The sequence below is a fragment of the Dreissena polymorpha genome, chromosome 1, assembly GCF_020536995.1.
Source record: "Dreissena polymorpha isolate Duluth1 chromosome 1, UMN_Dpol_1.0, whole genome shotgun sequence".
Taxonomy (NCBI): Eukaryota; Metazoa; Mollusca; class Bivalvia; order Myida; family Dreissenidae; genus Dreissena; species Dreissena polymorpha.
The window spans coordinates 89,374,646-89,398,901 of record NC_068355.1 but is presented as its reverse complement, the minus strand read 5'-3'; the positions used below and the strand labels follow the sequence as shown (position 1 = coordinate 89,398,901).

The 24,256-nt window shown below is 36.4% G+C and overlaps 1 protein-coding gene and 2 long non-coding RNA genes across 7 annotated transcripts; 2 read left to right on the top strand and 1 right to left on the bottom strand.

The window, feature by feature from the left end:
• Nucleotides 1–6,307: 6,307 nt before the first annotated feature.
• On the top strand, nucleotides 6,308–23,532 carry LOC127839936 (lactosylceramide 1,3-N-acetyl-beta-D-glucosaminyltransferase-like). 5 transcript variants are annotated; one of them, XM_052368352.1, is made up of 2 exons: nucleotides 6,308–6,654; nucleotides 22,153–23,532. In XM_052368352.1, the coding sequence occupies exon 2, from the start codon at nucleotides 22,174–22,176 to the stop codon at nucleotides 23,455–23,457; it is 1,284 nt and encodes a 427-aa protein (XP_052224312.1). In that variant the 5' UTR covers nucleotides 6,308–6,654; nucleotides 22,153–22,173; the 3' UTR covers nucleotides 23,458–23,532. The 5 variants fall into 5 exon arrangements, with proteins under 5 accessions (XP_052224312.1, XP_052224305.1, XP_052224299.1 ...); XM_052368345.1 differs by lacking the exon at nucleotides 6,308–6,654 and adding an exon at nucleotides 10,289–10,344; XM_052368339.1 differs by lacking the exon at nucleotides 6,308–6,654 and adding an exon at nucleotides 11,284–11,557.
• Nucleotides 12,174–15,242, top strand: LOC127839972 (uncharacterized). The gene is made up of 3 exons (XR_008030365.1): nucleotides 12,174–12,262; nucleotides 13,997–14,134; nucleotides 14,688–15,242. It is a non-coding gene; the product is annotated as an uncharacterized LOC127839972 (long non-coding RNA).
• Nucleotides 15,669–18,810, bottom strand: LOC127839980 (uncharacterized). Its single transcript, XR_008030366.1, has 3 exons — nucleotides 18,724–18,810; nucleotides 17,769–17,915; nucleotides 15,669–17,233 (listed from the first exon to the last, which is right to left on the bottom strand). It is a non-coding gene; the product is annotated as an uncharacterized LOC127839980 (long non-coding RNA).
• Nucleotides 23,533–24,256: the final 724 nt, after the last annotated feature.

Genomic DNA, 24,256 nt, shown 5'->3' with positions numbered 1-24,256 from the left:
CTATGTCGCTTCAGATGTAACATTCATATTTGGTATGCATGTGAATATGGACAAGGCCTTTCCATACGCACACAAATTTTGACCTTGACCTTGGTCAATAGGGTCCGCGTTTAGATTTCGAAAAATGCGTTTAGGTTTCGTAAAATGCTCATAATTTCTATCAAAGCTTTTATCGGGGGCATATGTCATCCTATGGAGACGGCTCTTGTTTTAAATTAAATTAGCCTTTACGGCGATATCCCCACCCTGTACCTTAACTTTTTTTTCCAATAAGTCAACACGAGACCTTTCTGTTGTAAACAAAGAACAGAGGTCGTGTCAAAACATTTACTTAATCTTTATTTGTGTGGACAATAAGTACATAAATTGAATTAAACATGGGCGCTATTTGTCGTTTTTCCCGAACAGAATATTTCACAGATAATGACAAGATTAACGTTATAAACATTGACGAATAATGAACAAAACTCGCGTGTAACCTCTCACGCTTTAAATATATAATTATAATAATATATTATACAACATTATGTGCATGGTTGGCGAATATTTTACCGACGAAATATGCATTCAATTTGAGTCACTTTTATAAATAGCGAATTCAACGGCGACAATTTGCAATAAGCATCCCGTGTTTTAAAGGGGCCTTTTCAGTTTTCACAGATTTTGGCATGTTTTGAAGTTTGTCATTAAATTCTTTATATTGATAAATGTAAACATTGTATCTAAAAAGCTCCAGTCAAAAACATGAATAAAATTATAGAAAAAAAGTTTCACAACTGGGCTCGAACCACTGACCCCTGGCGTAAGAGGAGTAAACGTCTGTCGCTTAGACCGCTCGGCCATCCGTCCTCACACATTCATTGATGTATTTTATACTTTATATAAGCAATCCCTCCAAGTATCACAACATATGTCCGCCGTGCGGTGTCAACATTTGCCTTGGTAACAATCAAGAGGACACAATTATTGTCCGATCTTCATAAAATGTGGTCAGAAGACTGAACCAAGATTGTACTACTGATATCTTGGACGAGTTCGAAAATGGCTCAGGTTGGTTGAAAAACATGGCCGCCAGGGGGCGGGACATTTTTCCTTATATGGTTATATATGGCATTTAATACTTTGTAAGTCAACATTTATCTTCCGATCATTATGAAACTTTGTCACAAGATTTGCCCCGATGATATCTTGGATAAGTTCAAAAATGGTTCCGGTTGCTTAAAAAACATGGCCACCATGGGGCGGGGCATTTTTCTTTATATTGCTAAAGTAAAACCTTGTTAACACTCTCGAGGCCACATTTAGTGTTTGATCATCATGGAACTTGGTCAGAAGATTTGTCACAATTATATCTTGGACTAGTTCGAAAATGGTTCTGGTAGCTTGAAAAGCACGGCCGCCACTCTAGAGGCCACATTAATTGTCGAATCTTCATGAAACTTGGTCAGAAATGTTTTCCCAACTTGGACGAGTTCTATAACGTTCCGGTTGTTTGTAAAACATGGCCACCAGGGAGCGGGGCATTTTTCCTTATAAGGATATATATGGCTATAGTTAAACCTTGTTAGCACTCTAGAGGCCACATTTATTGTGTAAATTTCATGAAATTTGGCCGGAAGATTTATTGCAATTCTTTCTTGGTCGAGTTTGCAATGGTTCCGTTCGGTTTAAAAGCATTACCGCCAAGGGTATGGCGATAGTAAAACATTGTTAACATTCTAGAGTCCACATTTATTGTCCGACAATCATGAAAGTTAGTCAGAAGATTTGTCCAAATGATATCTTGGACGAGCTTGAAAATGGTTCCGGTTGGTTTTAAAACATGGCCGCCAGGGGGCGGGGTGTTTCTCCTTATATAAAACATTGTTAACACTCTTGAGGCCACATTTATTGTCCGTTCTTCATTAAACTTGATCAGAAGATTGTTTTTCAATGATATCTTGTACAAGTTTTAAAATGGTTCCGGTTAGTTGAAAAACATGGCCACCAAGGGGCGGGGCATGTTTCCTTATATGGCTATATATGGCTATAGTACAACCTTGTTAACACTCTAGAGGCATCATAACTTGTCCAATCTTCATGAAACTTGGTCAAAAGATTGTTTGCAATGATATCAGGCATGAGTTCAAAAATGGTTCCATTTATTTGAAAAACATGGCCACCAAGGGGCGGGGACAAATATGGCTATAGTTCAACTTTGTTAACACTAGAGGCCACATTTATTCTCCGATCATCATGAATGTTAGTCAGAAGATTTGTCCAAACGATATCGTAGACGAGTTCGAAAAAGGTTCCGGTTGGTTTAAAAACATGACCGCCAGGGAGCGGGGCATATTTCCTTATATGGCTTTATATTGCTATTGTAAATTTTTCAAGTCGCAGTGGTGTAGTGGATAATGTGTCCGCCTAGCGATCTGGAGTTCGTGGGTTCGCTCCCATCTCGGGGAGCGTTCTCATGATCTCCTCCATAGACACCAAGTACTGGTTCTTCCCAGGAAACGGACTCGACAGTGTCCATATCTGCCTAAAATAGGCCTTCCTGTAATTGGTTTTAATAATATCTTGGGCCAGTTTGAAAATACTGCCCGTCTGAGGAAAAATATAGCCGCCATGGGGTTAGGAATTTATCCTTATGTGGCTATAGTAAAACCTTGTTAGCACTTTTAAGGTTTCGTTTATAGTTCACTGTTCATAAAACTTGTTCAGAACATTTGTTCTAATGATATCTTGAGCTGCACAAAACGGGTCAATTCTTTTTTATTTCAGGTGAGTGACTTTAGGCCTTTCAAGTCATCTTGTTTAAGACCTCTGTTTGAATGAGAAAAAATTTGCTTGAATAGGATAATATTCTTCGAAAATCGGTTATGAAATTAAAAACTGCCAAGTCGCCGGAACACTTACTACTTTACGTCCGGTGATGAACTTCGTTGCGTTTTAATCGAGAATGGCTACCGTTTTTCATGATTTTTCACATGCAATGAAATTGATTTCATTTAGCTCGTCTATATAATTACAAATTAGCCTAAACTTGTAATTTCCCCCAATACAGCATCGTCTTTCCTAATAACTTAACACGTATAGGATATACCGGTACACAGGTATAGGATATACCGGTACACACGTATAGGATATACCGGTACACAAAATGAACCTTGTGCTGCATGATCATGAGAGCACAGGAAACAATATTTTCAAAAATATCTGGAATAATTTCAATGACTTGTGAAATTTAATATATTTCTCGTCATAACGTAAAAAAGATGGACCCTGCATGTTCATAGACCTACAGCAGCACCACCATACACATCAGAGGCTGAGTCCAAACTAGAACCATTATTCTCTTGAATATTAGTAATAAATTAGTATTTCTTGAATGCGATTTTGTGTTACACGTATTGCGTATTGAAAAGAATAGCAGTAGTATGACACTATACATGTCAAATTCAATTTTTGAGAGCATATATAGATAGTTTGATATAGTAGGCATATAATTGGTTTTAAGTTGAACTTCAAATATAATTAAAAGTATAAACCATGACATATTATTCTTAAATAATGTTTGAACTCTGCCGCATATTCACACTCATGGGATTTTCTAAATGCGCTCTGGTTTCACATTTCTGCTGTATTCTGCGTTGCGTCGCTATTGGAGACCGACCTTATATCTCATTCAAGAAGCGATTCATCGCAATAATAATTGCATTGTCGATACAGATATTGATTATTTATTACAATTAAAAGCAATATTTGATTAAACGTTGAGCTTGTGAACAGATATGGCATTGTCGTCCAGACAGGTAATGAATAATTAATGTATGGCCCTTGTATTATTTTGGAAGATTTGATAACATGTTGGGACAATGAAAAACTCAATTATTTTTATAAGGAAGCGATACGAAAAATATCTGGTACCACTCAACAAAACATGAAAATACTCGCGTATGTGAAATTCAAACGACACAATTATTTTATATTCAAACGAACTAATGCAATTCTGTGTTTTAATCCGTTAAAAAAAATATCTGTAAAATAAAAACATACTATTTATATCGGAAATAAGGTTATTTTAAGTTACCGCATATTATTGCTTTTCAATCGATAAAACGTGATTTAATGGTGCAAACAGCAATGGGTTGAATGTTGCATTTTCAATATCTGTGCAAGCCATTGGATTTTATCCAGGTATGCGGTAAACAATTTATCTGTCAGTACAATTAAACTTATCTTTCTTATATAATGGAATTCATGTACTTGTGCATACTTAATAGTAATAACTATTTTTTTTTAGGTAATCGGTTAAAAGCATGTACAATTGTTAATTATAATTTACGAATATCCGTTTGGCAATCTTGAATTGTTTGTAATGAAACTTTTACGGCAATATTTTTACAAAGGAGTTCAATATGTGAATACAATGCTCGGTATTAGGGGTGTGGAAATATCAGCCATTTCTTTTTCTTGTCGATCACTATTATTGCATGGTCGTTATGCGTACGTTGGCCCAAAGCATCCGTCTTTGTTTAATCGTCCGACTGTTTCTTGTCGTTGGAGACTTGCCAGCCAAGGCTTAAGATCGTCGGATATCCTTGGTTATACTGTCTGAGTGATCCATCTTATACCAGTTTCCCTAAAGGAGATGTACCTTTTTATACTACTGCCAGATTTCTGGCGGATGGAATAGCTGAGAGGGTGAAGTGGGATTTATGTTGTTGTTGTTTTTATATCTTTGTGTGCTTAAGTTTGTCTAAGTTTGATTCATACTGTGTATATTATAAATATCTACCGGTATATAAAAAGTAATGTAAATTAATTATACATATACGCGCTCTTTATGTCTAGGGACTGTTTCGATTTTAAAAACTTTTTAAACACGGTTTAATATTCTCGGAAAAATATAATTGAAATATAATAAAAGATATATATTACACTTCGAATCAGGGACGACACTTTACGCCATGCTTGGATTTGCGTTTATAAGAGACTTCATAGAAACGGGAAAAAAAATAAACAAGAAAGTCCTTGATAAGTTTGTGCGGACTGCAGAGACTAATCTGAGATGACACTTTTCACATATTCATTAAAGGGGCCGTCCAATAGATAAAGATCTGAGATGACACTTTTCACATATTCATTAAAGGGGCCGTCCAATAGATAAAGCGTCGTATCGACGCGAAACGATATTTTGGGAAATTAAGAGGATTGCTTATATAGCTATAAAATTCACCAATTGTAAACATGAGCGTGTATTGTCGAGTGGTCTAGGCAGGAGGCTTGTTACTCCAGGAATCCAGGGGTCAGTGGTTCGAGCCCTGTTGAGGTTTATATTTATTCCTTTTTTTAAATTGTATTCTTGTTTTAAACAGGAGATTTTTAGTTCACATGTTTAAATTTATCAATATGGAGCATTTAAAGCATTTAATGACATGCTTCAATACATGCCAAAATCTGTTGGACGGCCGCTTTAAGTCCATAACGATAACCAAAATAATTTGAACTGTTTAATTGCTTATTGTGACGCAGTATGTTACTTTCCGTTTATATCAATAAAACATTTACATAGCCACAGACACATAAAAGAGGCAAATGCACTGTGAAGTGTCCACGAATCGCCTTTTCTGAATCTTTCGATGACTTTTATCCTTAATATTGAAGGCGTGTGATTTAATCAATAACTCGAATAAGTTATAAAATAAACTTGGTCATTACTTTTCAATTTACGCCTCCCAAGGTTTACTATCTACATTGAATCATAGATATGGTATCGAATCCAATCGTTAAAAGGACTTGTTTACCTTATTTCCTATTTTAAAAATAATTAAAATGCTTATTAACAAATCTTGAATTTTTGAACCACTGTAAATGCCAAGCTTATGAATATATCGATGAAAGATCGCAGTTGTGTAGTGGATTTGGCGTCCGCCTAGCGATCGGATGTCACGGGTTCGATCCCCACTGTGGTAGCGTTCTTTAGATTTCCCCTTTAGACACCAAGCAAATGGTTCTAGTCCCAGGAAACGGACTCGAGAGCGTTTCAAATAAGCCTTAGGCTTTCTATGCAATCGAGCTGAAATAAATAGGTTTAAACTATATCGATGTAAACTATTACCATTTTTTTCGCTGTCAATAGTGTTCGCTTGCCTGATGAAACTTCATTTTTTAAACTTATGACGATTATTTTAATCGTCATTTTACCAAACTATGAACAAGTCTACTTAGGTTGATTTAACTATATATCTTGACAATACAGTCAGAACAGGCATTCCTCATACGTGCATTGTTCATTTAATTGCCCGAGGGAGCTAACGTGTCTACACGTTTACGTCTATGACTGATTACGATTCGTGTCAAAGGCGAGAGGCGGCGTGACGCATATATTGTTTTAATAAGCTTCGCCAACGCTCATAGGTACACTATTGTTGTTGACGTTATTTATGTCTTTATCACCGGATTTTACTGGAATAACACCGTGTATAAAAAGAAAGTGTGTCACAATTGTTTTAAAATTATTGTCGATTTATTATACAAATACATGAATATTCAGTATGACGAGGATTATTAATAAAAAATATGTAGAGTGTAATGGTCGTGAAAATCGGTCTGTTATCAGAAAAGACTTCGTGTTACTGATTTTGCTACGATAATCATAAAGTCCAGGTAAAGATCACTATTATTATGTGTATTCGTTTATCTTTTAAATTAAGAAATACAATTGATTTTTCAGTACGACGTTTCTTTCTTTTTTCGTAATCAATTCATATAAAAATCATTTTATAATTGATGTGTGTTGTTTTAATTTCACACAACGGATGTGGGAAAATGTTATTAAACCCATTTATGCCTAGTGGACTCTCCCATCCTTCTAAATTGGATCAATTTATTTCCAAAATTAGGGATGTTTAGTAAATTTATTTATATATATGTAGAATATTTCTTACAGAAATTCTTTGAAGCAAACAGCGCAGACCCTGATGAGACGCCGCATCATGCGGTCTACGCTTTTTGTCAAGGCTTATTTTTCTAGACGCTAGGCATAAATGGGTTAAACAAACAATAAAAGTTGCATTTAAATTGCAATATTCGACAAAGCCTTTGTTATAGCTATCGGTCACTTTTGTCGGTTAGTGTGCCTGATAAAAAAAAGAAGTTGTTTTTGTTTTGTTTTTATTTCATTTTTATATGGGTTCCGTTTCTTAGCTCACGAGCTTCAAATATTCAAGTTAAGGCCTTAGAGAGGAGGAGAGGAGATTATTTCGGTCAATATCTGTATTTAAGACCATGTGATCTGCATTTAAGACCATGTGCATGCGGACCAACGGATGGCAATAAATCATTAAAGCGGGTATATACGATCTTGTCAAATATTTATTTATTAATATAAAATGTGTAAAAACTTATTATACATATATTTCAATATAAACTAAAATAAAAGTTAAGAAGAACATGTGTCGAAAAATGCTTAATAAGCCAGATATTTAATTCTGAAATCGAAAAAGGCTGTACAGCCGAATTTGCCAGCATGTATATCATGCATGTACGATGTGAATCTAAATTTAGTTTAACGGTTCATTTGAAATTCCTGCAGCGATATCGATTCATACGACACACGAACACTTACTAAAAAGACGAATGCATCGGTTATTGTAGGAAAATAATAACGAATTATCTTCGTCACAATCGGCTCGGGGCGCTAATTTGTATTTGCTGTATTTTATGAAATTCGTCTTAAATGTATCATTTTTCTTGCATATTGTGTGTTATTATAACATATTTGTATCAATATTTTACAATTCAGCACATATAAAAATCGTATATACCCGCTTTAATAATATGAATTGAGAGGCGCTGAAAAGTGTGTATGTCTAGACAAAACATTTAGTCGTAAATTGATAAATATGCGCTGTGCTCTGTGAAAAAAAATGTATGTGCATAAAGTGTTGTCCCAGATTAGCGTGTGCAGTCCGAACAGGCTAAAATGGGACGGCAGTTAACGCACATGCATTTAACACCCCTTTCCACAGAGCACGGCTAATATGTTTCTTTGTGTCCTTTTGCCTGAATAATTTTTATGTCGGATACTTGACGAAAGCTTGAATGTGATGAACGTTTCTCGTGGTTACAGTGACAGTTGGTCGCCCGAAGCTGTCGCGTAACCGTTACGACTTCATTACTTATTGCTACAGGACGTGAACATGTCGCAGTGCGAGTTAAGACAACTATCTATTATTATATTTGGTACTACAATATCCCAACAATTTTTTACATTGAACAGGAGACATTTTTCACAAGCATATGTGTAATACAAGAAATTTTCATACCTCACTGGAAAATATTAAATATTTTCCATACATATATTTTTCGCGACAGTCGCGGCGACGCACGACATTTTTTCGTGGCAGTCGCGGCGACGCACGATAGTTTGCGCGACAGTCGCGGCGACGCACAATATATTTAACACGATATATCGCCTTTTGGGCTGTCTACACAAGGGCGATATATCTTGTTAAATATATCTTTTGAAGGGTGAGATTATAGATGGCACTATCAGGATTCCGTAGAAAACCGTTTGTCAATATCTCGTATACTTTTTAATATATGCCGTTTTTGCAAACACATTATTTATATATATATATATATATATATATATATATATATATATATATATATATATATATATATATATATATATATATATATATATATATATATATATATATATATATATACGGAACATTGCATAGGTTAACAATTTCGTTTTATTCATTATGTTATCATAATAAATAATAAAATATGTTTGCGTAGCAACGAAGGAACGAAATAAGTATAGGAAATAAAGTTCAATTATTATTACTATGGACTAATATCAGGCAATTTTATGTATTTTAATGTGACAATTAGACAAGTCTTTCGTAAGAAAAGTGGGTGGCCCTAAAAGGGCCGTTTGTTTGAATGCACCAGACAACTCGTTAACGTGTTGTTGGTGTACTTGGTGACAGTCTTTGTGCCCTCGGAAACGGCGTGCTTGGCGAGTTCACACATCTACGTCTGATGGAGTCCTGGTACACGGATCGAATGTACGGTCGGACAGACTTATATAAATAGGCCTGTCTTGCTGGACTCAAGGACAGGAAGTATAGCGGTCCCATCTGGTTGGAGTAAATAAGGAAGGCGCACACTTTGGCTAAAGTCAAAGGTGTAAGGATGGTACCCCGACTTTCCCGACTTCTCCATATACACTCATTATAGAGCTCCCTTTCCTGGATAATAAAAATAATGACAGCAATAATACATATTTTATCTTCAAAATGTAGTAATTCTTATGGTCATATTATTAAATTTGAACAGAAGGAAACTAATGTGTTTTCTGAGTCGTAATACCGTGAACAAATCTATATGAAAAGATAAAAATACATAAATTGAGTTACAATATTTTATTTAATAGGTGATTACCATCTTAGCATGCCCTATATGCTCACCGTACTTATCCGTCTCCTCAAGCTTTTCCTATTCTTCTAGAGCACCTACCACACGTTTTCTCTTGTTTTCATACGTAGCGCAGACATCACGGGAAGAGGCTATCCGAATGTGTGGAATGCATTTGGACCACATGAAAGCAGTGACTTTGATCACTCTATGTTCCGATGTACACTGCATTGTGTACTTTTTGAACAAGTCGAGCTTAATAGTGCTCGCAGGCAAGTATGTCGGCGGTATGTTATCACTTCCCCGTGCGGAAGCCGGCATCGGGATGCCCTCGCGCTCAGCGTAGTTTTCATGGTACTAGTATTCAACTACACGCTGAACGTCGTCAAACCCTAGTGCGTGCTTTGGGCGTCAGCCTAAATTGCCATGGTTTCTAGGCACGACGCCATGCTGTGACATGTGAGACATCAAATTGTTGAGCGCAATTCGTCCAATTTCATAGCTCAATTGAAATGTTGGACACAATCTTTTTCCACTGAATTTAAAAGTACATTTACTTCGATGTCACTTCTTTTTGTGACAGCCGAGCTTGTATCATCTTGAAGAGAGCCCATCAATTAAATGTCTTTTGCATTTTTTCCCATTTCACGGACATTCAAAGTATTTTAGTACAGGACAATTCATTATCTCCCTTTTCATATAATACACATTTTACTTGTATTGTGGAAATTCTGTCTAATCTCTCGTGTTTGCTCACCCATGCAGGCTGATGCAAAAGTTTGTATGTCCACTCATAATACGGAATTGATCCGATGCAAGATTTTCATTGGTCAATCAAATGTAACTTTCATCATGCAATTACTAACCACACTATCATATGCAAAGACCGTGTAGCCCATCCTCGTGGTTTTATTCCAACCAGTGGTGAGTTGTTAAACAGTTATCGTTTATTGAACGTAGAATATTCCATACATACGGAATACCGTTAGTGCCTTCGTGGTTACACATTCAAATCCAGAGGGCGACAATGCGATAATGCGATAGTACGATGGCGACAATGCGATAGTATGATGGCGAAAGTGCGATGGTACGACGGCGACAATGCGACAACGCGATAGTACGATGGCGACAACGCGATAGTACGATGGCGACAATGCGATGGCGACAGTACGACAATACGATGGAAACAGTGCGATAGTACGATGGCGACAATGCGAGAGTGCGATAATACGATGACGACAGTGAGACAGTACGATGACTACAGTACGATAGTACGATGGCGACAATGCGATAGTCATATCGTACTGTCGCCATAGTATCATCGCATTGTCGCCATCGAACTATCGCGATATCCTACTGTCGTCATCGTATAATCGCATTGTCGCCATCGTACTATCGCACTGTCGCCATCGTATTGTCGCACTGTCGTCATCGTTTTATCGCATGTCGCCATCGTACTATCGCATTGTCGCCATCGTACTATCGAACTGTCGCCATCGTATTGTCGCACTGTTGTCATCGTATTATCGCATTGTTGCCATCGTACTATCACTCTGTCGCCATCTCATTGTCGCACTGTCGTCATCGTATTATCGCATTGTGGCCATCGTGCTATCGCGTTATCGTACCGTCGTCATCGTTTTATCGCATTGTCGCCAGCGGACTATCGCACTGTCGCCAAATCGTATTGTCGCACTGTCGTCATCGTACTACCGCATTGTCGCCATCGTACTATCGCATTGTCGTATTGTAGCCCTCTGGATTTTAATGTGTTACCACGATGGCACTAACGGTATTCCGTACATGCATCACGGCACTCTACAATGTCAGTTTAACCGAATTTTGCCGTCATTGCTACGCCAGGGAGCTGTATGCATGGCTGATATTTGCCGACACGTTCATAACTTGATCGTTTTCATGAACGGAATGAAAGAACGCATCGGGAAATTTAGATTACACTCGTACTTATTAATGTTTATTTGTTGAGCTGGAACTTTTTGGATTCAATAACCAAACGAACGCTTGTTTAATGGATTAAAACAGAGTATTTGTTCATACATCAAACCGAACTTCATAGGACAACACAGAGTTAAATTCTCAAGTGTTTTTCATATGTTTGAAACTGAATAGTTTCACGGTTAGTTTTAGTTAGTTAGCTAGTTTTGATCAACGTCTCTTGAGGATTTTTAATTTTAATAAAATTATAAAATATATTTCCCGATGAATATTGTTTTTAGCCACGAAAAGGAGTTCTGATACAGATAGAAACCACAAGAAATACACATCAGAACGCGATATATTGTTTGGGCGATTAACAATGATAATGTGTACGTTACTTTAATCCTCGCAACATTTGACAAATTATTTGCTAACCATGCAAGACAGATAAAGTGAACGTTGCTTTTAAATGTTCATTCATTACGTAATTTATTACGCTGTTTACTATGTCGTTTACCATGTATTGCTAACTTTTGCGTGGTAAATTGGGTGGATTTTATTGTAAAATTGTGCTAACTGTCGGTTAGATAATCTTTTGTGAATGATCTCGAAATCCAAGGTAGGTAAAAAATATTCCAAAGATCAAAATAAATATATATTTTAAAATAATTTGAGGAAATGTTATTAGAGTCTGAATTGATAATGTTCTCATTTAAGTGCATAATAAAAACGAACACAGTAAACATTTGACCTTTAAACACATAAATACCGAAACAATTACGAAACAATAAGTCGCTTGCGAAAATTGTTTCTGCAGTCATCACCGGGGATGAACAACTTTTGTCACGTGACCACAAAAGTCAACGCAGGTTGTTGAATTACATCAGGAATCCCGCTCCGTCAGGTAATTTTCATCTTTTTATAGAGAATATGTTAAAATTTCTGGACAATACAAAGCTTATGACATGCTTCATACCTTTTCGCATATTAAGACGCATTGCACTTGTTTCGAAGCTTTGCAGTTTTTAAGAACACTTCGACACAAACTTTAGATTTTCGATGCAAACGCAGTTTGATTTTATATTTTTTTACTTTCCATTCACGAATAAATCATATTTCTAGAAAAATGAGAGCACACGATGCTTAATTTTTGATGATTTATTGTATTTGCGATATAAGTTGTTGTTGTTATATTTAATTTGGGCAGTTCTTGCTATTTCAAAAATTTACAAACGCGGGTTGGTTGAACAAACGCAGTTTGCTGAAGCTGGATTATGGCAAACGCAGGTTGGTTAAGATTACGGAATCCGGATAGTGACATCTATATTCTTGCCCTTCTTTCATCAAGGGCGACACACGACACACGAAGCGATACACGATATTTTGCGCGACAGTCGCGGCGACGCGCGATATTTTATTATTCAAATATCGCCCATATTATCCGAATTTCGTGTAACGCGGTCTAATTTCAGACCGCGACACACGACACACGAAGCGATACTCGATATGTACTGTTCAAATCAAATCATCATCAACATCTTCATCATCATCATCTCCATCTTCATCGCCATTATCATCATAAAATAAATCGCGATTCGGAGCGGAGTATTGTAAAATGAAGATCTCAAAAGAATTGAAAAATAATTTGTCGGAATGTTATTTTTCTCATGCTGTTTTGTTAGTTGTCCAAATATATTTAATATTAAATATTATCTTAATATTAAGATTTGGTAGTTAAAGAATGCAATTTGAATGAACACAATTGTATGCATATGTTTTGCTCAGCTGTGAAGATTGAGGGAACAATTTATAGAAGAACTGTGAGAATCATCTCTACAGTGTTGCTACTGTTCCGCAATTCATAATACTATATTTTCGGCACACGAGCATTTTACTAAAATGTTGAAAGTTAATAAAAACAAAATATACGGGAAAACGTATTGAACACCTGAATGTTGAGACACTTTACGACAATGGGCTCGAGTTACAGGTTGTAGCACGGCGTCTCCGTTAGCAACGTACCAGTATAAATTTAATATAATAGCAAAATTGAACTGAGCCTCGCTCTGTGAAAAGGGGGTTGAAAGCATGTGCGTTAAGTGTTGTCCCATATTAGCATTTGCAGTCCGCACAGGCTAATCAGGTACGCCACTTTCCGTCTAAACTGGGCGTTCTTCTAAGAAGAGACTTCTGAAACGAAAAGAATCATACAAGCGGCACGAGTCGTCCCTGATAAGCCTGTGCGGACTACACAGGCTAATCTGAGACAACACTTTACACACATGCATTAAACCCATTTTTCGCAGAGCGACGCCCAATTTTCCGAGTCTAAAAAGTTTGAGAATATTAAAACCCATTCTTAATATTAATTAGCACATTCATATATTGTCAGCCTGATTAAAATTACTGAGAGCAACACCACTCATTCGAATAAAAATTGTGTTACCACTCGACTACCGTACCACCATTCTATATAATAATTTACCAAATAAGTAGGTAATTGTTACAATCAATAATCAGGTATTTGAAGAATATCGTTTACATTGCATACCAAAATATATAGGTATGATATAATTCAAACCGATTGTGTTCACATTGGCTTTCAGAAAATAATCTAAATCAAATTTTATGATTTCAGGAAGTTTTTTTACCGTACTAGTCGCTCCCATGTGTATGGCTTGACTGGATCAACTGAGAGCAGCACTGCACAGCCGACCAACAGTGACGGATGCAATACGCAACAGCAGAATGACATCATTCGAAAAATAAGATTAAAGTAAGCCAAGATCCTGTGATTTAAAATTATTTAAAAATGTTTTAGGTTTAGAGATGTCTACAACAAAAGTCTTTTTAAAATGAATCATTATTTAATTGCCAGGAGACAGTCAACATTTATTTTATTTTAAAGGTATGCTTTGTACACTGAGGCACGTGCTCAGAAAATGCATTGTAATGAAGAGGATTATATGTGTCTAATGCAGATGTTTCCTAAAATGTGAAATTCGTTATATAAACTTATCAATACGTAATATTCAACAGGATTAATTTGCATCTGTCGTCAAAAAGGTTAATTGCCAAGTTGAAGAAGATCAATTTCATGTATTCACTAAGAGTCTAGGACACGGGTTCGAACCGTCGACGAGTACAGGGGTCATAATTGCCTGAAAATGATACTCAGTACTGTTAATAATTCATGATTCGACATAAAATGTGATTACATTTTATTGTCTTTGCTTCGGATGATGTCAAGCTGAAAAACTCGCTCTCAGTAAATAAGATGGTAAATGTTGTAAAATAAATAGTTTTCGATAACAAATATCATGTTTCAGGGACCACGAATTTGACATTCCAAAACGGAAGGAACCTAAACGAAAATTTGACACCGTGTCAACAAGCAGAAACGCTCTCCAGAAGGGAACGTTGGGTGTCCGATGGGAGAGGGCAAGACGAAATGACAGCAAAATGCTTCTAACATCAAAAATGGGAATTGACATTGACCCGTAAAAGGAAATCATAATATCATACGACAGTTTGTAGTTCTTTAAAAGACAGCTGTCATTTTTGATATTCGTTAACCAACGTTACCTATATTGATTCCGTGTAATGCTACTGAATTTGATTTTGTGTTGCTCTTTCTATGTTTATGCATTGAGGAGCTACCAATATTGGGGCCGTATAATATGCTGCCTATATTGACGCTGTGGGATGCTTCATTTAACGAGGCCTACCGGTATATTCAACCTTTTTGGGGGATTTGAAACAACAACAGACATATTGGATCTAACTTTATTTTGTTTGCTGTTATTTGTTTCAAGTTTTAAAATTACAGTTTCTAAAAAATGCCATGTATCTTGTATCTTGTTAATTAAAAAAAAGGTATCTTTCTTTTAGTTGCATAATGATAAATAATGTGGACCTATAAGGAGAGAGGTATCATGAAGCAAATAAAACAATCGATTCCTCTTATTCTGCAAGACATAGTTTTCATTTTAGGTGTATACCATTATCTTTTGATCCGAAACTTTAAATATAATAATAACTATTGACCTTTACATGGGCGCCTTGCAAATCACTAGTGTCTTCATATTGGTCATACAATATAATGTCTTTATGTGTAACGTGAGAATCCTGACAATCTTACAATATGATTGTTGGAGATAATACTTAAAATAAAGCTGAAGGCATACTACATCCATGACAAAGTACACTTCACCGAGATAAGTCTAACTATACTGTGAAAAACATTGAAAAACCCAGCGGTTGAACGCAAACAAGATCAGTGTCTTTAACAACAAAACGAACCAAACATATGCAGATTAATTGTTTTATTGCTGCAAAGAATATCCCGTATCGCAATAATAGCTTATACGCAAAACATTAAACTGGCCTATGTGCAACTTGAGAAGGAATTACAGATTTACATGTAATTGTTGACAATTCGCACAATGATTCCAATGAGACAAAAAGCTAACTCACCAAAAATATATTTTAATCATATTGATTCGAAATAGATAAACAAAAATCGCAGATTACAAATGAGTCTCGCTCTGTGAAAAGGGGGTTTAATGCATGTGCGTAAGGTGTCGTCACATATTAGCCTGTGCATTCCGTACAGGCTAATTAGGGACAAACCTTTCCGATAAACTCGATTTTTGCTCAGAAGAGACTTTCTTTTAACAAAACATATCATAAAAGCGGAAAGTGCCGTCCCTGATTAGCCTATGTGGACTGCACTTTACGCACATGCATTAAACCCCCTTTTCACAGAGCGCGGCTCAAATGTACATTCCAGCGGATATGGTGAGATCAACAATAATCACAGATAATCAACATAAATTACAATGATTTTGAAAAGATCAACAATAATCACAGATAATCAACATAAATTACAATGATTTCGAAAAGATCAACAATAATCACAGATAATCAACATAAATTACAATGATTTTGAAAAGATCAACAATAATCACAGATAATCAACATAAATTACAATGATTTCGAAAAGATCAACAATAATCACAGATAATCAACATAAATTACAATGATTTTGAAAAGATCAACAATAATCACTGGTTATATAAATCACAATTAATCGGTTGAGATCAACAATAATCACAGATAATCAACATAAATCACAATGATTTTGATAAGATCAACAATAATCACAGATAATATAAATCACTATTAATAGGTTAAGATAAAAAATTCACAGATAATCAACATAAATTACAATTATTTTGATAAGATCAACAATAATCACAGATAATCAATATAAATCACAATTCATGGGCTGAGATCAACAGTAATCACAGATGAGCAATAATGAACACAATAATTTGTATGAGATCAACCATTATCATAATCATTTTAAATTAGAATGATAAATATTACAACAATAATCTTATTAAAAACAGGAATATCAAACAAAACAACACAAGATAAACGATATGAAACACAATGTTTAAGACGCAAAAACACGCGTAATACTATATATTATTGTATGACAGTCTGTATTTTCAATAATTAAGAAAATAACCACGGCACATTGGTAAGAATTAAAAATAATTCTTGGTCTTATCATCGTCATGCAACAGATGACTAGGCCCGGTGCTTTGCAGATCTGTGCTTTGATAGACTACTGCGGTGCCTGTACCTCTTTTCACACATATCACAAGCAAAGTTTTTCTCTCCAGTGTGGGTGGCAAGGTGGGCCTGAAGGTCAATTTTCTCCCGGAGCGTTGCATTGCAAATTGAGCAGGTAAATTGCTTTGCAGCAACCTCCCTCCGGACGTGACGATTCAGGTCATCTTTGGTTGAAAACTTTTTGCCGCATTGTTCACAGGGGAACGGCTTTTCAACACCATGAATGCTGCATCTATATAACAAAAACAAATGGAACTGTTGAATTATTATTCAATACAGAAAAATACACACAGAATATTATCCATAACAATGTGGAACTTAACAAAATGATGGTCGTCAGAAGCGCTCCAGATAAGGCGCGTTAACGCGTATTTACGCATTTCAAAATCCAAAATACGCATTAAATAATATGTTTAAGGGTCCAATTACATACGTGAAGTATCGGAACGCGTACATTCTGGATTTATACGGTGTAAATTCCAATTGTTCAGTGACAATTTGCATTGAAATTTATCTGGACAATTATGGTCGTTAAAAACTAAATACTATAATGAGCACACCAATATGCACCACACTAGTAATAATGTGTTAAGTGTTTTAAAGCCGGCTTTTTTCGAAAACACCATTCAAAACATTTTAAATAGTGCTTTGCAACTAGGTTATAAAAACATACTTTCGCTCAGAATGCAATGACCTATGTTGAATTGTATCTTGATTTTTAAACCGACAGAACCTAGCATTGTACTAAAAACAAAAAAAATACAAACCTGTGTCTGTTGAACGCCTGTTTTGTGTAAAATGTTTTTCCACAACAGGCGAATCGTCCAGTCCCTCTGTGGCGCTTATCATGAAGCTTTAACCCCCACTTCGATTTAAATGTCTTTCCACAGATTTCACACACGAGCGTCATGTTTCTGTAATGAAAGAATTACTTATTGTTAAAATATATTTCTAAAATGTTTTTATAAAGTTTTAAAGACTACACCAAAAGAGATATGAAACGCAAGTGATTGGATGTGACACACTATCTGCTATTCTTTTCGTCACAGTTCAATAAACATGCGTGTTTACTAATGCACGGGATTTTCGTGAGTTTTGGCGCGTTTAGCGTCATTCGAGGTCCGCTTAAAGGAGGCAACGCACGTTGTGGTTCAATATACTTGTAACAGTACTTAATGTGTTGATAAGCATATTTCCGCTCTGTTTAAATGTCCTCAATTGAAGTTCCGTAGTCATATATTGTGTTGAATAGTTAATATTTTCGTATTTGTAACCATATCATATTTTAGAAGACTTTCAAAAATGTGTACAGTGTGCGTTTCATTATCCTTTGAATATTCTCGCAACCTGCGTTTGCCATTTCCTATTGCTCAAGAAATACCAACCTGCGTTTGCAAAACAAAACAAAACAAAAAAATAAGATATTTTTCAATTTGCACCGCTATTTTTGTCATGAATCTTATTAAATATATTAAAATGAAGTGTAAAATCATACTAATTCAGTCGTTAAACCAATATTGTTGAAAGAAAATCATCAACACCACATAAACAAACAGCGTTTGCAATGCATTTCAGAATTTTGTGTCGAAGTGTTCTCGGAAAGTGGAAACAGTAAAGGCAATGGAATCATTTCAAATAAAAGTTTATTTAGTATACTGTGTCATAGGCTATCACTTGTTAAAAACTGAAATTTTGATTATATGAAAAAACAACAAAACTTACCTTAATGTACAAGATTACAATCTGTTTCTGCAACCGGCGTTGACTTTTGCGGTCACGTGACAAAAGTTGTTCATCCCCGGTGGTCATGTTAACGACATTAACGTATCAAAATACTCGATATGATACATGCGTGCTTCAAGCTAATCGCATCTGTAACTAGAAATGGCGCGGCAGAGGCCGACGCGTATCCCCACGCCGCATGTTTGACCCAGGGGCGCCCCAGGGTTTGTAATGGGGCCATGCATAGTTGAGATTGACCGTATTGTCATAAGAGAAGTTCAGTATCAATTAGAAGTGAATCGGTGAATAAATGAAGAGGTTATAGTAAAATGCAATTTTGGGTGGGTGTGGTCTATAGGGGCGGGGCGCCCCAGGGTTGGTAATGGGGACATGCATAGTTGAGATTGACCGTATTGTCATAAGAGAGGTTCAGTATCAATTAGAAGTGAATCGGTGTAGAAATGAAGAAATTATAGTAAAGGCAATTTTGGGTGGGTGTGGTCTATGTTGGCGGGGCGCCCCAGGGTTGGTAATGGGGCCATGCAAAGTTGAGATTGACCGTATTGTCATAAGAGATGTTCAGTATCAATTTGAAGTAAATCAATGTAGAAATGAAGAAGTTAATGTAAAATAACATAAAAATGAGTGAAAACCTCTGACCCGGCCCACCCCAACCCCCATAACTTTTGACCCAGGGGTCAGATCAAAATTCCAAATATAGTAGGGTTGCACATATGCTCATAGCTACCATGTGTGTAAGATTCAAGATTTTAGCGCTTATAGTGTAGGAGATAGTGGCCAGGACGGACGGACAGACGGACGGACTTACGGACAGACGGCGGAGATAACCACAATATCCCCACGCTTTTCAAAAAGCGTGGGGAAAATTAACATGTGAATGACGAAATTAGGACATGTCAGTCAGTCAGTCATTCAGTTTTTATTTTGGTCGGTCCGTCGGTCGTTCCGTTCTTCGGTCTGTTTGTCGGTCTGTCTGTTCGTCGGTAGGTTGGTCGATACATCGGTCGGTACTTTGGTCGCTAAATCAAATACGGTTCGCTGGAGGTATTTTGCTGTGATTGTGTGTGTGAAGCTTTCTTTCAGACCTTACTTGAGATTGCACATTAACCCATTTATGCCAAGTGGACTCTCACATCCTTCTAAATTGGATCAATTTATTTCCAAAATGAGGGATTTTTTGTATATTTATTTCTATATTTAGAATATTTCTTACAGAAATTCCTTTAAGCAAACAGCGCAGACCCTGATGAGACACCGCATCATGCGGCGTCTCATCTAGGTCTACGCTGTTTGTCAAGGCCTTTTTTCTAGACGCTAGGCATACATTGGTTAATAAGTTTAATTTAAGTACACTGATATGTTAAATAAAATTCCTGTATTCTAATCATTGCAATATTTACTTGTTTCTATAATTGCACATTCCATAATGTGTACAGCAAAGTAAAGCATCGTTCGTAAAGCTATGTAACACAGACATTTAAAGTAGCCGATTTTGTGAAAAATCGGACCTCTCGTTGTAAATGGAAAAATCGTGTCATCAAAAAATAAAGCGTGTGTTTTATCAAACGTTCTTTGTATTCGTATAGATTTTTGAGGTGGCTTAAAGCTGATATTTGATAGCCGGATCAATATAAAACAATATCTTTGTATGAATTATCGATATTGAGACGCACATAAAGCCGACAAAACCGATCGCATCTATATAAACAAGGAAGACACGTCTATGAAAAATAGTTTTCAAAACCTTAAGTACAACTGATTAAATGAGTCGTGTTCTGAGAAAACTGGGCATAATGCATGTACTTAAAGTGTCGTCCCAGATTAGCCTGTGCAGTCCGCACAGCCTAATCAGGGACGACACTTTCTGCTTAATTGGATTTTTGCTAAGAAGAGACTTCATTTAAACGAAAAATGTCATAAAAGCGGAAAGTGTCGCACATTTTTTTTTTGCCCAGTTTTCTTAGAACACGACTCAAATGTACCTTTTCTTATTTGATGTAATAAAATCAAACAACCGCTGCAAAAGGCGATTAGCTCTTCATATAAAATAGTTGGGAAATGCAACTCGAAGCACATATGCCTAATATATACATGAACTTCATCAAGAATGTAATCAATGGATAGTTCTTAATTCCCATTGTACAGGGTAGCAGTTATTAAAATGTATGTACAACACTATTGTTTATAAATTATGTAAAGCTCTGTTTTCTAACAAACGAAAAACGAACGAACATGCAAACAAATAAACACATAAACAAACACACACAAACAAAAAATAAATCAATCAACAAATCAATCAAATATCCGTGATGTGTCTATAAATATAATATTTGTGTCGAATAATATCTTCGTTATTGAAAATGTATGCCGACATGCCCTTAAAATAATCCTGTGTTACAGCCATAGTGATATAGATATTTCGAAAACATTACGGCCAAAAAAATGTATGCATAGCTAGAACTAAAATTTCGCAATCATTTCCTGGCACCAATAATATCTTCAGTATAAATACATCTGTCATACTAATGCAATAATGTTCATACGTTCTATAATAATAATAATGGGCTACACAAGATACCTTTACGAAACATTAAATGAATCAAAGCGCTGTAGGTACAGCAATTATTCGCTTCTATGTAGCAAAATGCCACAAAACAATCTTTAAAACTTCATGTTAACAAAAAAAAACAAGTGTCAATTAAACACAGAAAATCTGAAAAAAGCACCAAAAAACATGTCGACTAAACCTAATAGGATTTATTTTTCAACCTATGTTCTAAACCCTCGAAAGAAGCTAAATTATCCAAATATGATGTTTTTTCAACCTATGTACAAAACTAGAAACATTCTAAAGATAGGCTGCTAAATATGCTAAATGGGAAAGTTCTACCCGTCGTACCTTCAGCTTGCAATTGTTGTCAATTGAGTGATCAATCGTTTATATTGCGTCAAAATCAATCGCAGCGGATAGTCTATAATAAGCCTAACAATGAAAACACATTTCAACCATTAATAATCTATTAATCAAAACACTTCAATTTCTTTTGAAACATACTGTCGCCTGATAAATGTATTGTCATTAGAACCGCGATAAAAGCTTTGTACTCCTCGCAGCACAGTACTAAAAATGAGTTGAATACATTTACTTAGAACATCCGGAAGGGTAGATCCTACCAGTTTGCACGATTGAGCGGTCTGGTCTATAGCCGCGCTACCAATATTCCATTAGACCCAATTCCGAACGACGCGGTTCGTAAATATAAAAAACAGGCCACAGTACTATTCATCTTTGGTATTACCAGATTCTATAATAAGATCCGCACAAAATATTCAATTAATGGAGGTTGATGAAGGGAACTGATTACTTATAAAAACCTTAATTATAACAAATGTATTTTATACTTTCAGATTTTTTTCCGGGCTGTCAACATGAAAAAAAATCGAATCGAGGTGGAGAGGCGTTCGGGACTTGCCGGACCGGAAGTATTTCGCCACTTGATCGGGATGTGTCTTCGGTCCTCGAAGAAAATTGCCTTGACGGCATTAGTATTCACCAGTGTGTCGCTCGTGTTTATTCTTAACTATACGCGGCATACACAGAAAGATAATTTTTCGTGGAAAAAAATTGAGATTAAGCGAGTTATAAACAGTATGGATGTCTCGACAAGATCTTTAACTCCAAATCTGACGAGGACGAAGGTTGCGCCATCCACAACGACAACGTTGTCTCCAGAACTTAAGGCGATAACGCCACAACTTGAACTTGATAAACTCATTAATGCGTCATCTAATGACAAATATCCAGTTACAATACATGGAAAATACATACTCGAAAATTCGACATTGTGTTCATCCGCGAAAAATCTCTCGGTGCTGATAATTGTGCACACGGCTCCGGACCATTTTGAGTTGCGGCTGGCGATTCGCAGGACGTGGGCGAATGATACGTACTACCGGAAGCTCGGTGTCTCGCGGGTGCTCTTCCTGCTTGGGCGAGTTGAGGACGCGGCACTGCAGGGGAAGATGGAGGCGGAATTCAAAGAGTACCGCGACATGCTGCAGGGAAACTTCCTGGATGCGTACCGGAACCTCACGCACAAGGGCGTTATGGGATACCGTTGGATCACCGAACGATGTAGAAATGCGAAATTTATTTTAAAGACTGACGACGATATCGTGGTCAATATGTTTCAATTGTTTACTCGTGTGCTTCCGAATTTTCAGAACAAAACAAAACAAATATTTTGTAATCATATTTACGCCGGAACGATGCCGATTATTCGAGAGAAGAAAAGTAAATGGTATGTGAATGAAAACCATTTTCGGGGAAAGACGGCGTTTCCGGAGTACTGCAGTGGTTTTATGGTTCTTTACACCAATGATGTTATACCGGCAATTTACAGAGCAGCCACGATGACGCCATTTTTCTGGGTTGACGACGTTTACCTCTATGGGTTGGCTCCCGGCCACGTGCCTGGAATAAAGTACAGCGACATGAAGAAAACCGACCATATGCTTGATGGGCAAAAGGCGCTGAGCTGTTACAGAAATGTGACTGAAAATCTCAGCAAAAAGTGTGATTATTTGGTGACTGGTTCCCGGAAACTTCAAGTGAGCGTGGAAACTTGGGTAGAAATGAGAAAGCAGTTCGAACATGTGTCGGGTACCTATTCGCCTTTAACAACACCAAAAATATCATCCAACCACACATAAATGTAATGAAGCATATATTCATTTGATACCGAGTTGCTTCTTGACATGCCTTAGATATAAATTTTGCAAAAAGAACACCTGTCTTGACTTTGCACACTTAACTTCATATTTGCAAGAAGGAAAAGTAGATATTGTTATAAAATTATTTATCAATTTCTAAGAAATATCATGGGACGTTTGTAACTAAAAGTTGTAAACCAGAGGAAGGGGAGACCGAGAAAACGTACGAGAGCTGGATACTATGGCATTATTACAATAGAGAGTTCAGTTCAACATACTTTTATGTTGTTTAAAATATACTAGTTAATTTTATGATGATAAAGTAAATAGGCCAAATAATAGTCGAGTAATTGATTTGCAGTTTGGAAAAAAAAGTAATCTTCACGGAAAAAGTTGTTAGTCGCAAGATATCGCTATGTACATTAATTTAACATTTTCTAAAAAAACACTCCATACAGACCAGCAAATTATTGGCTATACATAATTGAAATGTTGAATTACCGGTCGTTGCCGATGCGTTATTTATTGAATACCGAAAAGTAGCCGATCTGATAATCGTGGATTATAAATGATGCCAAACTACATAATTAAGCCGCGTTCTGTGAAAAGGAGTTTAAATGCAGGTGCGTGAGGTGTCGTCCCAGATTAGCCTGTTAAGTCCGCGCATGCTCATTAGTGATGACACTTTTCGCCTTTACTGGATTTTTGCTAAGAAGAGACTTTTTAAACGAAACATATCATAAAAGCGACAAGTTTCGTCCCTGATTAGCCTGTGCGGATCCGAGACGACTGCCGAATC